The sequence below is a fragment of the Narcine bancroftii genome, chromosome 5 (assembly GCF_036971445.1).
Source record: "Narcine bancroftii isolate sNarBan1 chromosome 5, sNarBan1.hap1, whole genome shotgun sequence".
NCBI lineage: Eukaryota > Metazoa > Chordata > Chondrichthyes > Torpediniformes > Narcinidae > Narcine > Narcine bancroftii.
The window spans coordinates 187,337,288-187,359,318 of NC_091473.1; the positions used below are offsets into that span (position 1 = coordinate 187,337,288).

Sequence of the window (22,031 nt, forward strand, 5' to 3'; positions counted from 1 at the left end):
AGCGACGCGTAGTCTGTTCGTAAGTACGTGTTGACTGTTCGTCAGGCGTTCATAACCTGGGGACTGCCTGTACTTGTTTTATCTATAGGGGCCCCCTTGCCCTCCTAGAGTTCTGAATTGAATCCATCTCTCAGCAGCCTTGGCACAATGGGACTGTCCAATGTGTCACTCTCTCACCTGGAACTGCCTGAAAGCTGTGGATTTCCTTCAAAACCGAGGGCGTCTCGAAGACCTCTGGTATCCAGGGCCTGCGGGGATTGGTAGATGCCAGATAGGTGGGTTTTTTCCCGTTGTTTGAGACTCAGTCTTGCAATGGCCTAACTAATGCACCTGCATTTAAAAGCCAAAAATACTGTACTGAACACGGTGGCGTAATTAGCACAACGCTGTTCCAGAGTCAGCGACTGGATTTCTGACTCAATGCGCAGACCAGCCGACGAGAGGAGAGGCTGAACTGGACCTGGTTCTGGGAATGAACCTGGTTAGATGACGGACCTTTTGGTGGGGGAGCATTTTGTCAAGGACCACACAACTCCCTGAGCTTTAGCGCAGCCACAGACAGGGATAAAAACAGTGGGGGAGTGTTTAAATGGGGAAGGGGTCATTCTGTTTGGATGAGGCAGGAACTAGGGAGAGCAAATATTCTCAGGGTGAAACCACTGAGGAAATGTGGAGGATGTTGCGGGTTCACAATAGGGTTTGTCCCACAGAGACCGGGTAGGAAAAGGGAACTGCGGTTGACGAGACAGACGAGGCAGCCAGTGAACAAGAAGAAGGAAGCGCACATTGGATTTAAGAAGTGGGAAACTGGAAGGAATCATGAGAATTATATGGCAGCCAGGAAGGAAGGACTTGGGAGAGGTCAAAGGGGGCACGAGAAGGCCTTGGCCGATAGGATTAAGAGCACCCCAAGGCGTTCTCTGTGTACGTGAAGAACAGAAGGATGATGGGAGTGAAGATGGGGGCTGCTAAAGGAGGCAACATGTGTCTGGAGGTTGGGGATGTCCTAAATGAACACTCCAGAGAAAAGGACCTTGATCAAGGTGGGGACAGGAGAGAACGGGGCCTGCGCGCTGGACCGTGATCAGATTAAGGAAGTTCTGAATCTTCATAAAGATTGACAAGTCCCTGGGAACGGACGAGATACACCCCAGGCTGCTGTGGGGAGGGAGGGAAGAGATTGGTGGGGTTTTGGCGATGATCTTTACACCTTCCTCGCCCACGGGGGAGGTGCCAGAGGATTGGAGAACGGCAAATGTGGTCCCCCTTGCTTACAAAAGGTGATAGGGAAAATCTGGGGAATTCTAGACTGGGGAGTCTTACTTCAGTGGTCCATAAAACGATTGGAGAGGGTCCTTAAGGACAGGATCTATGAGCATTTGGAGAAATCCAGTCTTCTCAGGGAGAGTCGTCATGGCTTTGTGAGGGAAGGTCGTGTCAGGGAAGGTCGTGTCTCACAGACTTTTGAGGAGCAGGAAAAGAAATTGATGAAGGTTGGGGCATTAGATGTGGCCTCCATGGCTTTTAGTAAGGCAGAAAGTCATGAGGCATGGGGTCCATGGAACCTTGGCCGTGTGGATGCCTGTCGAAGGCAGAGAGTAGTAGTGATGGGGTGGCTCTGCCTGGAGGTTGATGACCAGTGGATTCCGCAGGAATCTGTTCTGGCACCCCCTGCTCTTTGCGATTTTTATAAATGAGCTGGATGAAGAGACAGACGGACGGGTCAGTGAGTTGCAGATGATACGAAGGTTGGAGGAGTTGTGGATGGAGCTGAAGGTCGTCGTAGGTTACAACAGGATACAGACAGGACGCAGAGTTGGATGAAAAAGTGGCAGATCTCTCAAGGTCGCAGCACAGGTTGATAGGATGAGCAAGAAGGCCCATGGGAGGGCTTCATTATGCAGGGGACAGAGTTCAGGAGTGGTGAGGTCATGTTGCACCTCTGTAAATCTCTGGTGACACCACACTCAGGAGTATTGTGTTCAGTTCCGGTCACTTCATTACAGGATGGATATGAAAGCTACGGAGAGGGGGCAGAGGAGATTTGTTGCCCGGATTTGGAGAACAAGGTCTTATGGTTAGCAGAACTGGGCCTTTCTTCTGGAGTGAAGAAGGAGACATAATAGAGGTCAACAAGAGGGGCATCAGACACCAGAGAATGTTTGTACAAAGTGAAGGGAGGGGAGCTTAGGGGAGAAGGTTGGGGGGAGGTTTTTTTTTACACAGAAAGTTGTGGGGGCTTGGAATGCTTTGCTGGGGTGGCAGTAGAGACTGGAAATGTAGGGGGATTTATTATGAGATTCTTAGACAGGCACAGGGATGAAAGAAAAATAGAGGGTTATGAAGTAGGAATGGTTTTTTAAATTTTTTTTTGTTAGGAATATATAGGTCAGTACAACATTGAGGGTAGGCAAGTCAAATCTGCGTCCTCCCAGCCAAGGTTATATGGACCCCAAGCCTCATGATGTTCTGAACGAGTCTCCCATGGGGAAATGCCTTATTAAAATCCATACACACCACCACATCTTCATCGATATTATTGTGGAACCCCCTGGCTGTCCAAGACTCTCCTATTCACGCAACAATATTTATTTATACGATAACTCGTCCAGCTTCTCTGTGTTTGTGCATGTTGTGTCCAGCTGTGTGTCTACAGGTTTTGCAGCGAGGACCAGAGGACGCTGTTTCGTCGCAATGCACTTGTGAAATCACATGACAATAAACTCGAGCCACATGGAGAGGCCAGGACTTCTCTCTCTGGACCATCAGAAGCTGAAGGTGAGGTGAGGGGGGGTGGGGGTTGGAGGAGAGACATTATAGGGGTTTATAAAGTCATGGTGGCCTGGATAAGGTTCACTGTTTCCCCCCCCACCCCAGAACACTGGAAAGATGGAAGAGGGGACCTGAGGTGGTGGGGACGCGGAACGAGCTGCCATGGGATGTGCTAGAGGTGGGGCAAAGACGGCGCATGAAAGACATCGCCAGGGTGTAGCGGGGACAGGGGTCGGACACAGGCCAACGGGACCAGCTGGGGATGACTATTGGGTACCAGCATGAAGCAGTTGGGCTGAAGGGCTTGTTTCCATGCTGTATAATTCTAGGTAGATGGGCACAGTAGCACCAGTACCAGTTCCCTCTCTCCCTTATATTCCCCTTTATTCTCTCTCTCTCTCTCCCCCCTTATTATTTCCCCCATTCTCTCCCATATGAAAATAGTTGCCTCTCCCATGGAAGAACAGAGGGATCTTGAACAGAGTCTAAATCCATACATCTCTCAAGGTCACCGCGCAGGTTGATAGTAGTTAAGAAGGCCTGCTGGGCTTAATTCATTGGGGGTTGCATGGTGGAAAGTGGGCTGACCGGCTGCATCATGGTCTGGTATGGAGGCACCAATGCCCCTGAGCGTAAGCCCCTGCAAAAGGTAGTGGACACATCCCAGGACATCTCAGGCAAAACCTTCCCCATCATCAAGAACATCTACGGGGAGTGCTGCCGTCGGAGGGCAGTAGCGATCACCGAGGATTCACACCACCCAGCCCATGCTCTGTTCTCGCCACTGCCATCAAGGAAGAGGTATCAGTGCCACAAGACTCACACCCACCAGGCTCAGGAACCGCTGCTTCCCCCTCCACCGTCAGACTCCTCAACAACAAACTCAATCACTGACTCGTTTAAGGACTCTTACTTGTGCACCTTATTGATTTGTTTTTCTGTATTGCCTAGTTTCTTTACATTTCATACAGTTTTTTTTTTGCACTGCCAATAAGTGGTAATTCTGCCTGGGTGCAGGTAAAAGGATCTCAGGGTTGTATGTGGTGATGTCATGTATATCCTCTAGCTGAGTTTCTGTTCTTCATTCATTTAGAGATCATTTGGAACTTCTGCTACCAAAATGATATTTTGGATTCTAGCCCTTAGAAGTATCCATGTAAGGGTTTTAAATTAACATTAAAAATGGTCTACAAAAGTTGCCTTTTAGACGAGTGTATATGGTATGTGTGTATGTCTGGTTGTGTTTTACACTGAGAACCAGAGGACGCTGTTTTGTCAGGTGGTACCTGTACAATCAGGTTGTTATATAGAGAATTTAGGTTAAAATGACTTAAGTTAAAATGTGATGATTAATCATAAAAAGGGAAGCCAGAACAGACAGGGAGCTTACTAGCAGCCAAGGACAAAAGGTTCAGCTGGATATGTTTTTTTTTAAACCTATCTTTTCATGGTCATAGTGAGAGACATGCAGGAGACAAAGGATTGATAAGAAGGGTGAGAAACAGAATTTAGTGTATGTAGAGTTCGCAGCGTACGTAACGAACGTGATAATTAAAAATGCAGTTGTACTTAGAATGCTTTTGCAATACTAACCAATTAAAACAGTATTAATAAGAAGGGGAAGGGCAAACAACAAGGGTATAAAAATGAATGCACTGTATGTATCGGGGCTTAACTGGTGAGAAGCCAGTTGAGTCCAACTCTGCAGACTTGTAAATAAAGCTTGTCGTGTCATCAGTTTTAAAGAGACTCATGTGTGAGAAGTTTTATTTCTGACAAATGGGGGCTCGTCCGGGATCTACACTCCGGCCGTGAGGGGAGGCGAGAAGAGGGACATCGGAGGTGGTGCACCCCGCTGAGTTCAGCGGCTCCTAGTCCCTTGCTCGTCGCTTCGGGCGGCTTGAGCGAGTGGTATCCGGACAAGGTGACACGACAAGACGGAGAGGAGAAGGGTGACGGTTCAATCCCCGAGAAGACACCGGTAAGTGACGACTTACGATTGAGGTGTGGGGATTGGGTAACAGGTGTAACGGGATACACCTGTTTGGATAAAAAAACCTAACGTAATAGATCAGGTATAGAGCTTTTGTCGTGGCGTGAGGACCCTGTCGTGGGACTCTAGGATAGACCCCAGGGAAACCTCGGCGGTAACTGAAGGAGGGACAGCACCTCCGACGAAGTGCCGAGAAGAGAGGGGTCGACCCCAGGGAAACCTCAGCGGTAACCGAAGGAGGGACAGTACCTCCGACGAGGCGTCTGAGAAGAAGGGAGTAGGGTCCAGAACGAGAGGGTCCTCAGCAACGATAAACGGATCTAGGTGGGAAAATGGGAGGATCAAAATCTAAGGGCTCGTCTGAAAATTCAGAACAATTCCTGGGAGTTCCCCTTGACAGCCCTTTGGGGAGAATGTTTGAAAATTGGGATAGTAAAAGATATCGAGACAAAAACAAGAAAAAGATGGTTCAATATTGTCTCCTTTGGTCGAAACAACCTATTAAAGGTTCCTCGGTCTGGTGGCCGAAATTTGGATCTGATGAGGATTGGGTTAGACAAGCATTAAACATATATGTAAATTCGAGACCAAAGGTGAATCAAGAAGAGTCAGCATATGCATTTTGTTGGATTCCCTGGCCAGGATCCTTAACAAAATGTTTTAAATTGAGGGTAGCGGGAGAAAAGAAGTGGGAACCTCTGGACAACCTTCCCCCTCCTTATATTCCCCCGGTGCCTACTGCGCCCGAGGAAAGCTCATTACCGGAGGGGAAAGGTGATGAATCTGATTGCCCCGAAAGGGGCCGGGATAAAAAGAATGAATTAAGGGAGTCGGACCCTAAACTTCCACCGGTAAACCGACCCTGGACAAGATCCCAGACTGGTCCAGGACCATCAAAGTTTTCAGTAAGCTTAAATCCCCTCAGGGAAGTTCCTATGGGAGGACCGGGAGGGGGAACGGGATATGTGAATGTTCCCCTAACTAGTACAGAGGTGCGGGGATTTAAGAAAGAAATGAAAAAGTTATTGGAAGATCCTATAGGACTGGCCGAACAGCTCGACCAATTCCTGGGACCCAACACATATACGTGGGAAGAGATGCAGGCAATAATGGGAATATTATTCTCACCCCAGGAGAGGCAGATGATTCGACGGGCTGCCCTCCTCATGTGGGAATATGAACAACCTGGGGACCCCAGACCCCATGAACAAAAATATCCCTTAAATGAACCCAGGTGGGACAAACGAACACCCGAGGGATTGGCAAGTATGAGACAATATAGAGAGTGGACAATTAACGGGATACGGGAGGCTGTGCCAAAGGGTCACAATTTCACCAAGGCATTTGGGAACCACCAGGGGAAAGACGAGTCCCCTACTGATTTCTTGGAGAGGGTGAGAAAGAATGTCCAACAGTATGCAGGCGTGGACCCTAGTACACCAATGGGTGAACAGCTTATTCGAATTGAATTTGTTTCCAAATCATGGCAGGACAATAGAAAAAAACTAGAAAAGGAGGAGGACTGGAGCGAAAAACCCCTAAGCGACCTGTTAAAAAAGGCGCAAAAAGTATATGTGCAGAGAGAAGAAGAAGATCAAAAGAGGGCGACAAAGGTTATGGTACAGACTATCCGACAGATGAATGCCGAATCCAGAGGGGAAAGAAAACAAAACCTTCCTCTAAACAATCCAAGATATCCAAGAGAGGGAAGACCCCGGAGGTTCGTTAAGTGCTATTACTGCAATGAGGAAGGACACTTTAAGAGGGAATGCCCCCGATACAAGAGGGAATTGCGTGCCCTCGAACTTATGGAAGAAGATTAGGGGGGTTAGGGGTTCCAAATGTTAGGGACCAAGTATAAGAGGGAACCCCTGGTAAAATTAAAAATTGGTCCCAAGGGAGAAGAGGTGGTGTTTATGGTGGACACAGGAGCGGAACGAAGTAGTGTAATAACTGTGCCAATCGGAACTGAACCTGTAAAAAGTAATTTGACAATTTCTGGGATAGAAGGGGCTCCCAGAATGGTATCAATAATTCCCCAAGTAACAGTGAAACTGGAAGAAAGAGAAGGGGTACAAGACCTCTTGTTGTTACCGTCGGCTGGATTTAACTTCCTAGGAAGGGACTTACAGGCTCTCCTAGGTTTGGGTGCTCTCCCTGTAGACGGAGAAGTGAGAGTCCACCTCTGTGCTTTAAAGGAAGAGGATGAACGGCAGATTGACGAGAGAGTCTGGTATAAGGAGGGAAATCGAGGAGGTCTGGACATCCCACCTTTACATGTCACATTAATACCAGGTCATCAGCCGGTAAGGAAACGTCAGTATCCTATTTCTTTGGAAGGGAGAAAAGGGCTACAGCCGGTAATTGAGACTCTAATATGAGACGGACTATTAGAAGAATGTATGTCACCTTATAACACCCCTATACTCCCAGTGAAAAAGTCAGATGGATCCTATCGCCTAGTTCAGGATCTAAGAAGTTTGAATGCTATTGTTCAGACCCGCCACCCAGTGGTGCCTAATCCCTATACTATTATGAGTCGGATTCCCCCAGACCATGAGTGGTTTAGTGTTATCGACTTGAAGGATGCCTTCTGGACGTGTCCATTAGAAGAGGAAAGTAGAGATATGTTTGCGTTTGAATGGGAAAATCCATGGACAGGTAGACGGAGACAGCTTCGGTGGACTGTATTGCCCCAAGGGTTCACTGAATCTCCGAACCTGTTTGGACAAATGCTAGAACAAATCCTGGTGGACTATCCACAATCTGATGATTCCCAACTAATGCAGTATGTGGACGATTTACTATTATCAGGACCCAAGGAACAAGAAATGAGGGGAGATACAATTAGACTCTTGAATTATCTGGGGAAAAAGGGTCTACGGGTGTCCAGGAACAAGTTACAGTTCGTTGAAAGAACTGTGGTATATCTGGGACACCAGATAAGTAAAGGACAGAAACGGATTACCCCTGAACGGATTGTGGGAATCACTAGAATGCCGTTACCCCGTAATAAGAAGGAAATAAGACAATTCCTGGGACTCTTAGGTTACTGTAGGTTATGGATAGAGGACTACTCAGCTTTGGTGAAGTTTATGTATGAAAAGCTGACAAATGAAAATGAATATCCATTGAAATGGACCCAGGAGGAGGAGGGATGGTTTGAGGACTTGAAGCATCACCTGACACGAGCCCCAGTACTCACTCTGCCCTCTTTAAAACAGCCCTTCCAGCTATTTGTCACTCATAACCAAGGAACAGCTGTGGGAGTTTTAACACAGGAAAAAGGCGGTCAGCGACACCCAGTGGCTTTCCTTTCCAAAATGATGGACCCAGTGTCTCGCGGATGGCCGACGTGTATCCAGGGAGTAGCGGCTGCTGCTCTGTTGGTAGAGGAAGCACGTAAACTTACTTTTGGAGGAAAGATGACTGTGTACACCTCCCATTCTGTGAGTGTTTTATTAACACAAACTGCCCATTAATGGCTGACTGATTCTCGCATATTAAAGTATGAAACCATTTTAATGGTCGGAGAAGATCTACAGTTTGCAAAGATTAATAGCTGCAACCCAGCTCAGTTTTTATACGGCAGTGAAACAGAGAGAGAGGTGGAGCACGACTGTGTCGAGTTGACGGATCTTCAGACCAAGACCCGAGAAGACCTTTGCGATACTCCGCTGGGAGAAGGATATGAATTCTACATTGACGGCTCCGCCAGATGTGTTAACGGAATGAGAAGAAGTGGGTATGCTATAATAGAAGGAAATACTTGGAAAGTAGTAGAATCCACGAGACTACCCGGAAGCTGGTCAGCACAATCCTGTGAACTATATGCCTTGCAGAGAGCCCTCAGAATACTGGCAAAGAAAATTGGAACGATTTACACTGATTCCAAATACGCATACGGGGTAGTGCATACCTTTGGTAAGATCTGGAAGGAGCGTGGTCTAATTACATCAAGAGGAAAGGAATTGGCACACGAACAGATGATTACTCTGACTTTAGAAGCCTTGACATTACCCCAGGAAATAGCAGTGGTCTACATACCAGGCCATCAGAGGGGAGATACCCCGACAGCAATTGGAAACAGACTGGCTGATGAAGAAGCCAAAAGGGCAACCATGCAACAAGAAGTCCGTTTGCTGACCTTAATCCCAATAAGACAAGGCATAAAGAAGGCTCCCATTTTCACTGCTAAGGAAGAAAAGGACATGGCTCAGCTGGGCGCAAACCAGCTGCCTGATGGAACATGGAAGACACCAGATGGAAGAATGGTTCTAAATAAAGAAATAACTCGCAATATTTTAAAACACCTGCATCATCAGAGCCACTGGGGCACCCAAGCCTTATGTGACACAGTGCTTCGAGAATATGTGTGTAAAGGAATCTACACCTTGGCCCAACAGGAGGTGCAGAATTGTCACCTATGCACGAAAATTAATAAGAAAGTAATGAGGACAAGGACCATGGGAGGTCAACCATTAGCCATACGCCCTTTTCAACGTATCCAGATCGACTTCACAGAGTTACCTCAAGTCCAAAGATGGAAATATCTGTTGGTGGTAATAGATCACTTTACCCGATGGGTGGAAGCCTTCCCAACAGTAAATGCTACAGCCTCTACAGTAGCTCGCCTCCTCCTAGAGTAGATAATCCCCAGATATGGTATAATGGATTCTATAGACTCAGACAGGGGTCCACATTTTTCTTCAAAAATCCAGCAATTGATTTGTAATACATTACAGGTCTCTTGGAAATTGCATACCCCTTGGCATCCACAAAGCTCAGGGAGGGTTGAACGTATGAATGGAACCCTAAAAATGCAATTGACAAAATTAATGGTGGAAACTAAAATGCCTTGGATAAAGTGTCTGCCTCTGGCTTTATTGTGAATTCGTACTGCCCCACGAAAAGATGTAGGGTTGTCCCCTTATGAAATGATGTTTGGGCTTCCCTTCTGGAGTACAGTTGAGGGGTGTCCCACCTTGGGGAAAGGGGATATATTTGTTAGGAACTATTTACAGGCACTGTCACGCTCTCTTGCAGATTTACGAAAGAGAGGACTATTGGCACAAACACCGCCTCTAGACTTTTCTTTACATAAAGTGGAACCAGGAGATTGGATTCTCATCAAGACCTGGAAAACTGAAAAACTCCAGCCCCAGTGGGAAGGTCCATACCAAGTTCTCTTAACTACAGAGGCTGCAGCACAAACAAGAGAGAAGGGGTGGACGCACGCATCCAGATTTAAGGGACCTGTAGAGGCGCCTCAGGACCCTGATACGAACTCAGACTGGACTTGTGTTCCTGGAGAAAAACCTCTTACTTTGCGATTTCGCAGAAAGACTTGATTCACAATGTTATTGTTATGTTCTTTGATTTTTCTCAGTTTGCCTATGTCTTTATCAGGTGTGAAATGTAAGAAATGCAGAGACACAGTGGTCCTGTTTCAGGACCACATTTGGGGAAGAAAGGAGGGTAATTTTATTTCCCATACCTCAGTTCCTGAGAAATGCTGGGCAGAAAATACCACCCAACATCCATATACCCCTTGTGTGGAAAAATAAGGAAATAATATGGGTCATTATATACAGATTCCTAATAGCACTCCTTTCCCTCTTAACGGTTGGAAGGGTGACTCAGGCCCACCATGCCCTGATGGACTCTGGTTTTGCATACACCAGCGTACTGTTCCAATGAAAAGTTCCACTCCACACTCGAAAATGCCTGCCCCTTTAAGACAGCCGGACTTAGTTCGAGTCCATCCAAATAACCATGAAAGTTTCGGTAATGCAGTTGGGGGAGATAACCTTTTTGTAGATCTTGCAACTAAAATTGCAGGAACTTTTAATGTAACCAATTGTTGGGTCTGCGGGGGTCCACGGATGTCAGAGCAATGGCCTTGGTGGGGGGAGTCCCTCAATTCATTGACCATGATTTCCCGAATTTGGACAACTAACCGAACGAGATCAAGAGAAACTTGGTCTCTCTCTAACGTCCCCTCTGGTTTTTATTGTCTCTCACGAATCGGCAAATACCCAGTAGGAAAAAGTCCCTGCAAGGCTGTATGGATTCGCATTTCGCCTGGTAATTTCATTTGGTTTCCTAAACCCCTGACTTGGTTCTTATCCACTGTTTTTAAAACTAATTGCCTACCCCTGTCTAATAGCAGTATTCAGCTTTGGAATTGTACCAGTTCCACCATCACAGGACCATACCAATCAAACCCCACTCTTAAAAGAGTTTGGGAACGGGGATATGGAGTATCCCCAAATGGATTATTCTGGGTATGTGGTAATAAAGCTTATACTCGTCTCCCCTTACAGTGGAGTGGAACTTGTTTCCTAGGAATAATCCGCCCAGAATTTTTCCTCCTACCCCACGATCACGGTCATAAATTAGGAGTGAAGATTTTTGATACATTACACCGTCAGCCCCGCTCTAGCACGGTACATTTGGGACAATGGGGAGATGATTGGTCTCCAGAACGCATAATTCAATATTTTGGTCCCGCTACATGGGCTCAAGATGGATCCTGGGGTTATCGTACTCCTATTTATATGTTAAATCGCATTATTCGCTTGCAAGCAGTCCTTGAAATTGTTACAAATCAAACAGCTTTAGCCCTGCAATTACTTGCATCCCAGCAAGGTCAAATGTGCTCTGCTATATATCAGAACCGTCTGGCCCTAGACTATCTCCTAGCCACAGAAGGAGGTGTATGTGGAAAGCTTAATTTGACTAATTGCTGCTTACAGATTGATGATAATGGCCAAGCCATTCGAAAAATCGCTGATAATATTCGTACTTTGTCCCATGTACCGGTTCAAACCTGGCATCCTTTTGCAAAATTAAATTGGATGGACAAATGGTTTGGAGGAACCTGGTGGCGTACCTTATTGTGGGTCATCGGAGGTATTTTATTCCTCCTACTTATTTTGCCCTGTATTATTCCCTGTCTACGCAGCCTGGTGATTTCCATGGTCCAACAAGCTATGCAACCAGGGGGACTGGGAGACCCCGTTAGAATTTTACTTCAGCACGAGATTAATGTATCATGAAACGTTTCTCTTCCCCAGGTTAAAATCCCCATTCATATCTATATATAATACACACATTTTAAAGAGAGAAAGGGGTGGATTGTTATATAGAGAATTTAGGTTAAAATGACTTAAGTTAAAATGTGATGATTAATCATAAAAAGGGAAGCCAGAACGGACAGGGAGCTTACTAGCAGCCAAGGACAAAAGGTTCAGCTGGATATGTTTTTTTTTAAACCTATCTTTTCATGGTCATAGTGAGAGACATGCAGGAGACAAAGGATTGATAAGAAGGGTGAGAAACAGAATTTAGTGTATGTAGAGTTCGCAGCGTACGTAACGAACGTGATAATTAAAAATGCAGTTGTACTTAGAATGCTTTTGCAATACTAACCAATTAAAACAGTATTAATAAGAAGGGGAAGGGCAAACAACAAGGGTATAAAAATGAATGCACTGTATGTATCGGGGCTTAACTGGTGAGAAGCCAGTTGAGTCCAACTCTGCAGACTTGTAAATAAAGCTTGTCGTGTCATCAGTTTTAAAGAGACTCATGTGTGAGAAGTTTTATTTCTGACAAGGTGACAGTGAACTTGACTTGTACACGTGTAATACGATCTCCCATCTCCTGAACTCGCTGCCCTCGCCGATGAGCCCTCGGAACCGACGCCCTCCACTGCTGGTCTCATCCCTGGGCACTCTGACGGCATAATTGGGCGACCAGGAAGTCCAAGAACAGTTGGACCTACACCTTCGGCATGAGGTCCCTGCTCCTGTACACACAGCCCGTCTGATTGAAGGTAAATGTGGCAAATGCCTTTTTCACCGCCCTGACACGAGGTGGGACTCTCTGCTGGTGACCAGATGAACCCCACCCTCCGCTCCTTCGCGTACGATATAATGTTGGGCTTCTGTTCCGCTGGGAAAGACAGCGACAGGAGACTTGAGGCTTTGGTCAAGGAGGGTGGGAATTTTACACAATGAAGCTGAGGGAGAGGAGGCAGCTCCAGTAAATCCCCATCCCCTACTTAGTGCATCATACTCCCCCCTCAATCCTGTTGCACGGTGCTCCCTCTGCCACCCCTTCCCTCTTCACTGTTCCCTCCCTCTTCACTCCCTTCCCCTCACCTAGGACTTCTTCCTCAATGCCCCCCTCGCTGCCCCCTCCTATTGCTTCACCCCTCACCACCCCCTCCCCCTTATGGTCTCCTCCCTCCTCACCCCCTGCCCCCACCACCCCTTCCCTCCTCACTGCCCGCTTGCTGCCCCATCCTATTGCTCCAACCCCTCCCTCCTCACCACCCCTCCCTCCTCACCACCCCTCCCTCCTCACCTCCCGCTGCTCCAATGTATTTGAGGACCCACTCCCTGATGTCCGGTCACACTGAGAGGGGACAATAGGATTGGCTAACCACGAAGACAATGATGATGACATATTGTCATAGCCATGAGTGCAGCGAACAGATGCTCTGAAATTCCAACGCTGCTGCCACATGGGGCGGGGAGGTGTACCCACGACAGTCGTGTGCCACAACACAACGCTCTGTACCTCAGAGCCTGGAGGGTCAGCCAGTCATCTGATACTGTTGCTACTTCATTGTGTGTATCGGGTTCACTGATTGGTGCCAATTGGCTGTTTCCATGACAACAACTTGGATAGTCAAGTTCATTGTCATCCGACAAAACAGTGTTCTCTGGTCCTCAGTGCAAAACACACAGACACACAACCAGACATAATATACGTGCAGATAAACAGTGCATATGCAGGACAAGTATTCACATAGACAAATAAATATTGTTTCTTAAATAGGAGGATCAGTCCAAGCGGTTTCTTTGGTCATTCAGCATCTCACTGCCCATGGGAAGAAGCTGCTCCTCAGCCTGGTGGTGCTGGCTCTGATCCTCCTGGATCTCTTACCCTGACAGGAGCAGCTGAAAGATGGTGTGTGCGGGGGTGGAAGGGGGTTCTCGACGATGTTACGCGCTCCCTGCAGACAACAATCCCGGTCGATTCACGACGATGGGGAGGGGAAATGGGAGACTCCAGTAATATCCTCTCTGCCACCCTTATGATCCTGTGGGTTGATCTCCGATCCATTTCTTTGCCTCACTGTGAGGCCGGACACTCTCGATAGAGCTCCTGCAGAAGGTTGATGTGACAGTGGCTGGTGACCCCGCCCGCTTCAGTCTTCTCAAGAAGTGACGTCGCTGTCGCGCCTTCCTGACGAGTGGGGAGATGTTGAGCATTCTCGATAGGTCACTGGTGAAGTGAACTCCAAGGAATGTGGTGTCTCCACTCTCTCCCCCACAGAGTTGTTGATGTATAGGGGAGGGTGGTCGTTCCTGGTCCTCCTGATGATATCCCCCCCCCCCCCCATTGGAAGCACAGCCTCTCCCAGAACAAATTGCACTAAAAGTCCTGTCTCCTTTATCCCTGATTCCAGCCCCACCTCTTCTCAGCGGTGCACGGTAGTAAACCACACAGCCCTTCAGCCCATCAAGGCCGTGATGACCCACAACCACCCTGATTCCCGTTTTCTCATTTTATCCACATGTCCACTGTCAACACCCCTTCCCGAATCTACCCCTTTCTGTGCATACTGGGAGTAGGGATTTACAGTGATCGTAAACCCCCCCCACCCATCCCACACAATGTAGGGAGGGATGGAGTGGTCCACAATGTAAAACACACACACACACACACACACACACACACACAGACATGGACACACACAGACACAAACACATAAATATTCACACGCACACACACACACAGACATGGACACACACAGACACAAACACATAAATATTCACACGCACACACAGACACACATTCACACACACATTCAAACACATATTTGCACACAGACACACAAATATTCACACACACTCACACAGAACACGCACACACATATTCACATCCACACAGAAACACACACACATACACACGCGCAGACATTCACACTTATTCACAGACACGCGCACACACATGATGCGCGCGCACACTCACACGCGGGCACACGCCCACTAGAGTAGATTTACAGAACCAGCCCACCCTTTCTCACATCTCTCCTCCCAGGAGTAAAATTCACCAATATCTGCGCACGGAGGGATCCCACAGAATGTGAGGGAGCGGCGGCGGTGACGTGTGCCCAGTGACTGGCTCAGACCCGCGGATCAACCCGTGAAAAGGCTCCCGAGCCTGAGGCATTCGCTGTGGGGGCGAACACCGTGATACAGAGAACACGGTGGACTCTCCACATCATTAGTGGGACTTGGCGGCAGCTCACAGCTGGCGGTGAGTTCAATCCGACAGGAATCCCATTCTCTGCAGAACCCCAGTGCTGCGGGGACACTGTGACAAGGATTGATTCTGTTGGTATTACAAGGGATGAACTACGTCTGTTTACCGATCGATCTTTCTATCTGGGTATCATCTATGTATCTCTCTCTCCATCTATCTTTCTGTTTGTCAGACTATCTATTCATCCATTCATCCACCTGCCTTCCGACCTACCATACATCTATCCATCTCTCTCTCTCTCTATCTGTCCCTCTCTCTCTCTCTGTCCCCCTCTACCTCCATCTCTCTCTCTGCCCCCTCTCTCTGTCTCTCTATCTCTCTCTCTGTCTCTCTATCTCTCTCTCTCTATCTCTCTCCCTCTCTGTCCCACTCTCTCTGTCCATCTCTCTTATCTTTCTCTGCCTGTCCCTCTCTCTCACTGTCCCCCTCTCTCACTGTCCCCCTCTCTCTGTCCCCCTCTCTCTGTCCCCCTCTCTCTGTCCACCTCTCTCTCTTTCTCTGTCTGTCCCTCTCTCACTGTCCCTCCCTCTCTCTGTCCCTCCCTCTCTCTGTCCCTCCCTCTCTCTCTCTCTGTCCCCCTCTCTCTCTGTCCCTCTCTCTCTCTCTGTCCCCCTCTCTCTCTCTGTCCCCCTCTTTCTCTCTGTCCCCCTCTCTCTCTGTACCCCCTCTCTCTCTCTCTGTCCCCCTCTCTCTCTGTCCCCCTCTCTCTCTGTCCCCCTCTCTCTCTCTCTGTCCCTCTCTCCCTCTGTTCCTCCATCTATCCATCTCTCTCTCCCTCTCTCTGTCCCCTTCTCTCTCTATCTCTTTATCTGTCCCTCCCCCTCTCTCTCTCTGTCCCTCCCTCTCTCTCTCTGTGTCCCGCCCTCTCTCTGTCTCTCTCAGTCTCCCTGTCCCACCCTCTCTCTCTCTCTGTCCCTCTGTCTATCTCTCTGTTTCCCTATCCCACCTTCTCTCTCTCGCTGTCCCCCTCTCATCCTCTGTCCCTCTTTCACGTCCCTCTCTCTCTGACCCTCTCTCTCTATTTCTCTGTCTGTCCCCCTCTCTCTCTTTCTCCCTGTCCCACCCCCTCTCTTTCTTTCGCTGTCCCTCTTTCTCCCTTCCTCTGTCCCTCTCTCTCTTCCTCTGTCTATCCCTCTCTCTCTTCCTCTGTCCCTCTCTCTGTCTGTCTCTCTGTCTGTCTCACTGTGTCCCCTCCCCCTCTCTCTCTGTCCTCTCTCTCTCTCGCTGTCCCTCTATCTCCCTCTGACCCTCTCTCTGTGTAGAGCACGTCAAAAGAATCAAAGGCTTGTTGATCCAAACCAAGGCTTTTATTAACTAGAAGACTGGAGCATATCACATGGAGGTCGACCAGTCCAGAATTATCTGATCTGGCGAGGAGCAACCCTTTAAGACCTGCCAGTAGGCGTGGCTACACTCTCAGCCAATCACACTCATCATACACTACAATCTGTACATATACACGTTGGTGATAGAGTCTGCACTATCACATTCACCCCTTCTTTGAGAACTGACCCCGGGGTGGATGGAAGTTCGGGGCTGAACCAGTCAGGGGACCTGACCATCCGGTGTGACGAGATTGGGGTTGCTGGAGTCGTGTCACCGGCAGGCTCGTCGGGTGCAGCCACTGCTTCACTCAATTCCCCAACAGGGTTGTCGACAGGCTGGCCTGAGCTGGTGAGGTGGTGCTGGTCCTGCTCTTCAAGCACAAGACCTGGGTGAGAAGGAATTGGGGGGGTTGGGTTAAAGGCACTGCTGCGCCTGATCCAGCTTGGGCTAGGTCCCTTACCAAGACTGTGTCCTCCCGCCCAACTGGGTACTCACCATAGACATGATGTGGGTTTGCATGGAGCAGAGTCACTCATTCAACCAATGGGTCGTTCTTTGAGTACCGGATGTGGCGTCGCAGGAGAACTGGCCTGGGAACCATGAGCCACGTCGGTATGATTGTTCCTGATTCGGATTTCCTCGGGAAATAGAACATCCTTTCATGGGGGGTGGCATTGGTCACGGTGCATAGGAGGGAGTGGATGGAGTGTAGGGCACTAGTGTCCACGTCTTGCTAGCGAGAGGTGGGGAGACCTTTGGACCAGAGGGCAAGCGTAACCACTTTCCAAACGGTGGCATTCTCTCTTTCGACCTGCCCATTACCACGTGGGTTATAGCTGGTGGTCCTGCTTTTTTTAAAAAAAAATATTTTTCACACTATAAACCCGTCAAACAATGTTGTCACTCAATAAAAATAAACAAGAAATTCCACTGAGTCAGTTCTTTTCATTCTCTTCTTCTGTCATTTTAGATGGTAGATGTCCACAGTAGGATTTCTCTATTGTATTTCATGTATGGCTCCTATATTTGTTCGAATATTGTAATGTTATTTCTTAAATTATATGTTATTTTTTCTAATGGAATACATTTATTCATTTCTATATACCATTGTTGTATTCTTTTTTTAAATTTTTTTTATTTTTCACACCATAAACCACATTGATCAAGATACATACATTTTCCTTCTTAAATATATGCAGTGTCATTTTCTCCCCCCCTTCCCTCCTCCTCCCCTTCCCTCCTCCTCCCCTTCCCTCCTCCTCCCCCTCCCTCCCTACCTCCCCTCCCATTTATTTAAAGTTCAGAAAATAAGATACCTTAAACCCGTCAAACAATGTTGTCACTCAATAAAAATAAACAAGAAATTCCACTGAGTCAGTTCTTTTCATTCTCTTCTCCTTCTGTCATTTTAGATGGTAGATGTCCATGGTAGGATTTCTCTATTGTATTTCATGTATGGCTCCCATATTTGTTCGAATATTGTAATGTTATTTCTTAAATTATATGTTATTTTTTCTAATGGAATACATTTATTCATTTCTATATACCATTGTTGTATTCTCAAGTTGTCTTCTAATTTCCAGGCTGACATAATACATTTTTTTGCTACAGCTAGGGCTTTCCTAACAAATGTTTTTTGTGCACCATCCAAATCAAGTCCAAATTCTTTGTTTTTTATGTTACTTAGGAGGAAGATCTCTGGGTTTTTTGGTATATTGCTTTTTGTGATTTTATTTAATATCTGGTTTAGATCTTCCCAAAATTTTTTCACTTTTTCACATGTCCAAATTGCATAAATTGTTGTTCCCATTTCCTTTTTACAGCGAAAACATCTGTCAGATACTGTTGGGTCCCATTTATTTAACTTTTGAGGTGTAATGTATAGCCTGTGTATCCAGTTATATTGTATCATATGTAACCTTGTATTTATTGTATTTCTCATAGTTCCTGAGCATAACTTCTCCCATTTTTCATTCTTTATCTTTATGTTTAGATCTTGTTCCCATTTTTGTTTAGTTTTACCATTTGTTTCCTCATTCTCCTTTTCTTGTAGTTTAATATACATGTTTGTTATAAATTTTTTGATTATCATTGTGTCTGTAATCACATATTCAAAATTACTTCCCTCTGGTAACCTCAGACTGCTTTCCAATTTGTCCTTCAAGTAGGATTTCAGTTGGTAGTATGCCAACACTGTATCTTGAGTTATATTATATTTATTCTTCATTTGTTCAAAGGATAGTAATTTATTTCCTGAAAAACAATTTTCTATTCTTTTGATCCCTTTTTTCTCCCATTCTCTAAAGGAAAGGTTATCTATTGTAAAAGGGATTAGCTGATTTTGCGTCAGTATTAGTTTTGGTAGTTGGTAATTTGTTTTATTCCTTTTTACATGAATCTTCTTCCAAATATTGAGCAGATGATGTAATACTGGAGAATTCCTACATTGTACCAATTTTGCATCCCATTTATATAATATATGTTCAGGTATCTTCTCCCCTATTTTATCTAATTCTAATCTAATCCAATCTGGCTTTTCCCTTGTTTGATAAAAGTCTGATAGGTATCTTAATTGTGCGGCTCTATAATAATTTTTAAAGTTTGGCAGTTGTAAGCCTCCTTGTTTATACCATTCTGTTCATTTATCTAGTGCTATCCTCGGTTTCCCCCCTTTCCATAAAAATTTCCTTATTATTTTCTTTAACTCCTTGAAGAATTTCTCTGTCAAGTGTATTGGGAATGTCTGAAATAGGTATTGTATGCTTGGGAAAATGTTCATTTTAATACAGTTTATCCTTCCTATTAGTGTTAGTGGTAAGTCTTTCCAATGCTCTAAGTTATCTTGTAATTTTTTCATTAGTGGATAATAATTGAGTTTATATAGATAGCAGAGGTTTTTATTTATTTGTATGCCTTGATATCGCATTGCTTGCATTTGCCATCTGAATGGTGATTCTTTCTTAAATTTTGAGAAATCCCCATCATTCATTGGCATTGCTTCACTTTTATTTGCGTTAATCTTGTACCCCGACACTTCTCCATATTCCTTCAATTTCTTATGTAATTTTTTATTGATATTTCTGGTTCTGCTAAGGATACTATTACGTCATTTGCAAATAAACTGATTTTATATTCCTTGTCTTTTATTTTTATCCCTTTTATTTTATTTTCTGTTCTTATCAGTTCTGCTAGTGGTTCTATGGCTAACGCGAACAATAAGGGCGATAGTGGGCGTCCCTGCCTTATTGATCTGCTTAAGTTAAATTGTTTTGATATATATCCATTTACTGTCACTTTCGTCAATGGCCCCTTATATAATGCTTTAATCCAATTAATATATTTCTCTGGTAAGCTGAATTTTTGTAGTACTTTGAATAAATAATTCCATTCTACTCTGTCAAAGGCCTTCTCTGCGTCTAAAGCCACCACTACCGTTGGAGCTTTATTTCCTTCTACTGCATGAATTAAGTTAATAAATTTACAAATATTGTCTGTTGTTCGTCTTCTTTTAATAAATCCAGTTTGGTCTAGATTTACTATTTTTGGTACATAGTCATCTAATCTGTTTGCTAATAGTTTAGCTATTATCTTATAATCTGTGTTAAGTAAAGATATTGGTCTATCTGACGCTGGTGTGAGTGGATCTTTCCCTGTCTTTGGTATTACTGTAATTATTGCTGTTTTGCATGAATCTGGTAAGCTTTGTGTTTTATCAATCTGGTTGATTACTTCCAGAAGGGGAGGAATTAATAAATCTTTAAATGTTTTATAGAATTCTATTGGAAATCCATCCTCTCCTGGTGTTTTATTATTCGGTAGTTTTTTTTATTATCTCTTGTATTTCTACTATTTCAAATGGTTCTGTTAATTTATTTTGTTCCTCTATTTGTAATGTTGGTAGTTCAATTATAGTTAAAAATTCATCTATTTTGTCTTCTTTCCCTTCGTTTTCAGTTTGGTATAATTGTTCGTAGAATTCTCTGAAGTTTTCATTAATCTCCGTTGGATTAGATATGATTTGTTTGTCTTTTTTCCTTGATGCCAATACCATTCTCTTAGTTTGTTCTGTCTTAAGCTGCCATGCTAGAATTTTGTGCGTTTTTTCTCCTTGTTCATAATATTTCTGTTTTGTCTTCATTATGTTCTTCTCCACCTTATATGTTTGTAGTGTTTCATATTTTATTTTTTTATCTGCCAGTTCTCTTCTTTTAGTTATGTCTTCCTTCATTGCTAATTCTTTTTCTATATTTACTATTTCCCTTTCCAATTGCTCTGTTTCCTGATTGTAGTCCTTCTTCATCTTGGTTACATAACTTATTATTTGCCCTCTAATGAACTCTTTCATTGCATCCCATAGTATAAACTTATCTTTCACTGATTCTGTATTTATTTCAAAGCACATTTTAATTTGTCGTTCAATGAATTCTCTAAAATCCTGCCTTTTAAGTAGCATGGAGTTTAATGTCCATCTATACATTCTTGGTGGGATGTCCTCTAACTCTATTGTCAATATCAGGGGTGAGTGATCCAATAATAGTCTAGCTTTATATTCTGTTTTCCTAACTCTGTCTTGCATGCGAGCTGATAACAGGAATAGGTCTATTCTTGAGTATGTTTTATGTCTAGCCGAATAATATGAATATTCCTTTTCCTTTGGGTGTTGTTTCCTCCATATATCCAAAAGTTGCATTTCTTGCATCGATTTAATTATAAATTTGGTTACTTTATTCTTTCTGTTAGTTTTTTTTCCCAGTTTTATCCATGTTTGAGTCCAAATTAAGGTTGAAATCCCCTCCTATTCGTATGTTCCCTTGCGTGTCTGCTATCTTCAAAAAAATATCTTGCATAAATCTTTTATCTTCTTCGTTAGGTGAATATACATTGAGTAAATTCCAAAACTCCAAATATATCTGACATTTTATCATTACATATCTCCCTGCTGGATCTATTATTTCCTCTTCTATTTTGATTGGTACATTTTTACTGATTAATATAGCTACTCCTCTAGCTTTTGAATTATATGATGCCGCTGTTACATGACCTATCCAATCTCTCTTTAATTTCTTATGCTCCACTTCAGTTAAGTGTGTTTCTTGTACGAATGCTATATCAATTTTTTCTTTTATCAGTAAATTTAGCATTTTCTTCCTTTTGATTTGGTTATGTATTCCATTAATATTTATAGTCATATAGTTCAACATAGCCATTTCATACTTTGTTTATCTTTCCTTCCCGTTTCCTCATCATCACCTTTCCTTCTTATCCATTTCTGCTTTCTTTTTTTGAACACTTTATAAGACAACATTTCTAAAACATAAAACATTTCCCTTATTCTCCTATCTAAAATTCCTTTAACCCCACTATCCCCTCCCCTTCCTGAGTTGCCCTCTGCCCCTTGTCGGGCAACCACATCTCCCCTCTCCATTTGGATTTGCGAATTCGCTCGCAAGCGTCAACTGATTTTGCAGTGACCGTAACTCTTCCCCACCCAGCCCTCCCCAGAAAAGATTTTAATTTTCATATACAACAAAGGTCACTCCCTTAATTCCCCCCATACTTCCCTTTCTTTCCCTTCTTAGTTCTTACCTATATTCTA

At 44.8% G+C, this 22,031-nt stretch overlaps 2 protein-coding genes and 1 long non-coding RNA gene across 4 annotated transcripts; 1 reads left to right on the top strand and 2 right to left on the bottom strand.

Annotated features, from left to right (window-relative positions):
- Positions 1-2,573: 2,573 nt before the first annotated feature.
- On the bottom strand, positions 2,574-13,714 carry LOC138764375 (uncharacterized). The gene is made up of 2 exons (XR_011358133.1): positions 13,355-13,714; positions 2,574-2,772 (listed from the first exon to the last, which is right to left on the bottom strand). It is a non-coding gene; the product is annotated as an uncharacterized lncRNA (long non-coding RNA).
- On the bottom strand, positions 3,945-13,386 carry LOC138764372 (uncharacterized). 2 transcript variants are annotated; one of them, XM_069940220.1, is made up of 3 exons: positions 13,139-13,386; positions 12,387-12,791; positions 3,945-4,070 (listed from the first exon to the last, which is right to left on the bottom strand). In XM_069940220.1, exons 1-3 carry the CDS (start codon positions 13,298-13,300, stop codon positions 3,960-3,962), a joined length of 678 nt encoding a protein of 225 aa, XP_069796321.1. In that variant the 5' UTR covers positions 13,301-13,386; the 3' UTR covers positions 3,945-3,959. The 2 variants fall into 2 exon arrangements, with proteins under 2 accessions (XP_069796321.1, XP_069796322.1); XM_069940221.1 differs by lacking the exon at positions 3,945-4,070 and having other exon boundaries at positions 12,345-12,791; positions 13,139-13,384.
- On the top strand, positions 4,157-12,355 carry LOC138764371 (endogenous retrovirus group 3 member 1 Env polyprotein-like). The gene is made up of 2 exons (XM_069940219.1): positions 4,157-4,753; positions 9,812-12,355. The coding sequence occupies exon 2, from the start codon at positions 10,342-10,344 to the stop codon at positions 11,824-11,826; it is 1,485 nt and encodes a 494-aa protein (XP_069796320.1). The 5' UTR covers positions 4,157-4,753; positions 9,812-10,341; the 3' UTR covers positions 11,827-12,355.
- Positions 13,715-22,031: the final 8,317 nt, after the last annotated feature.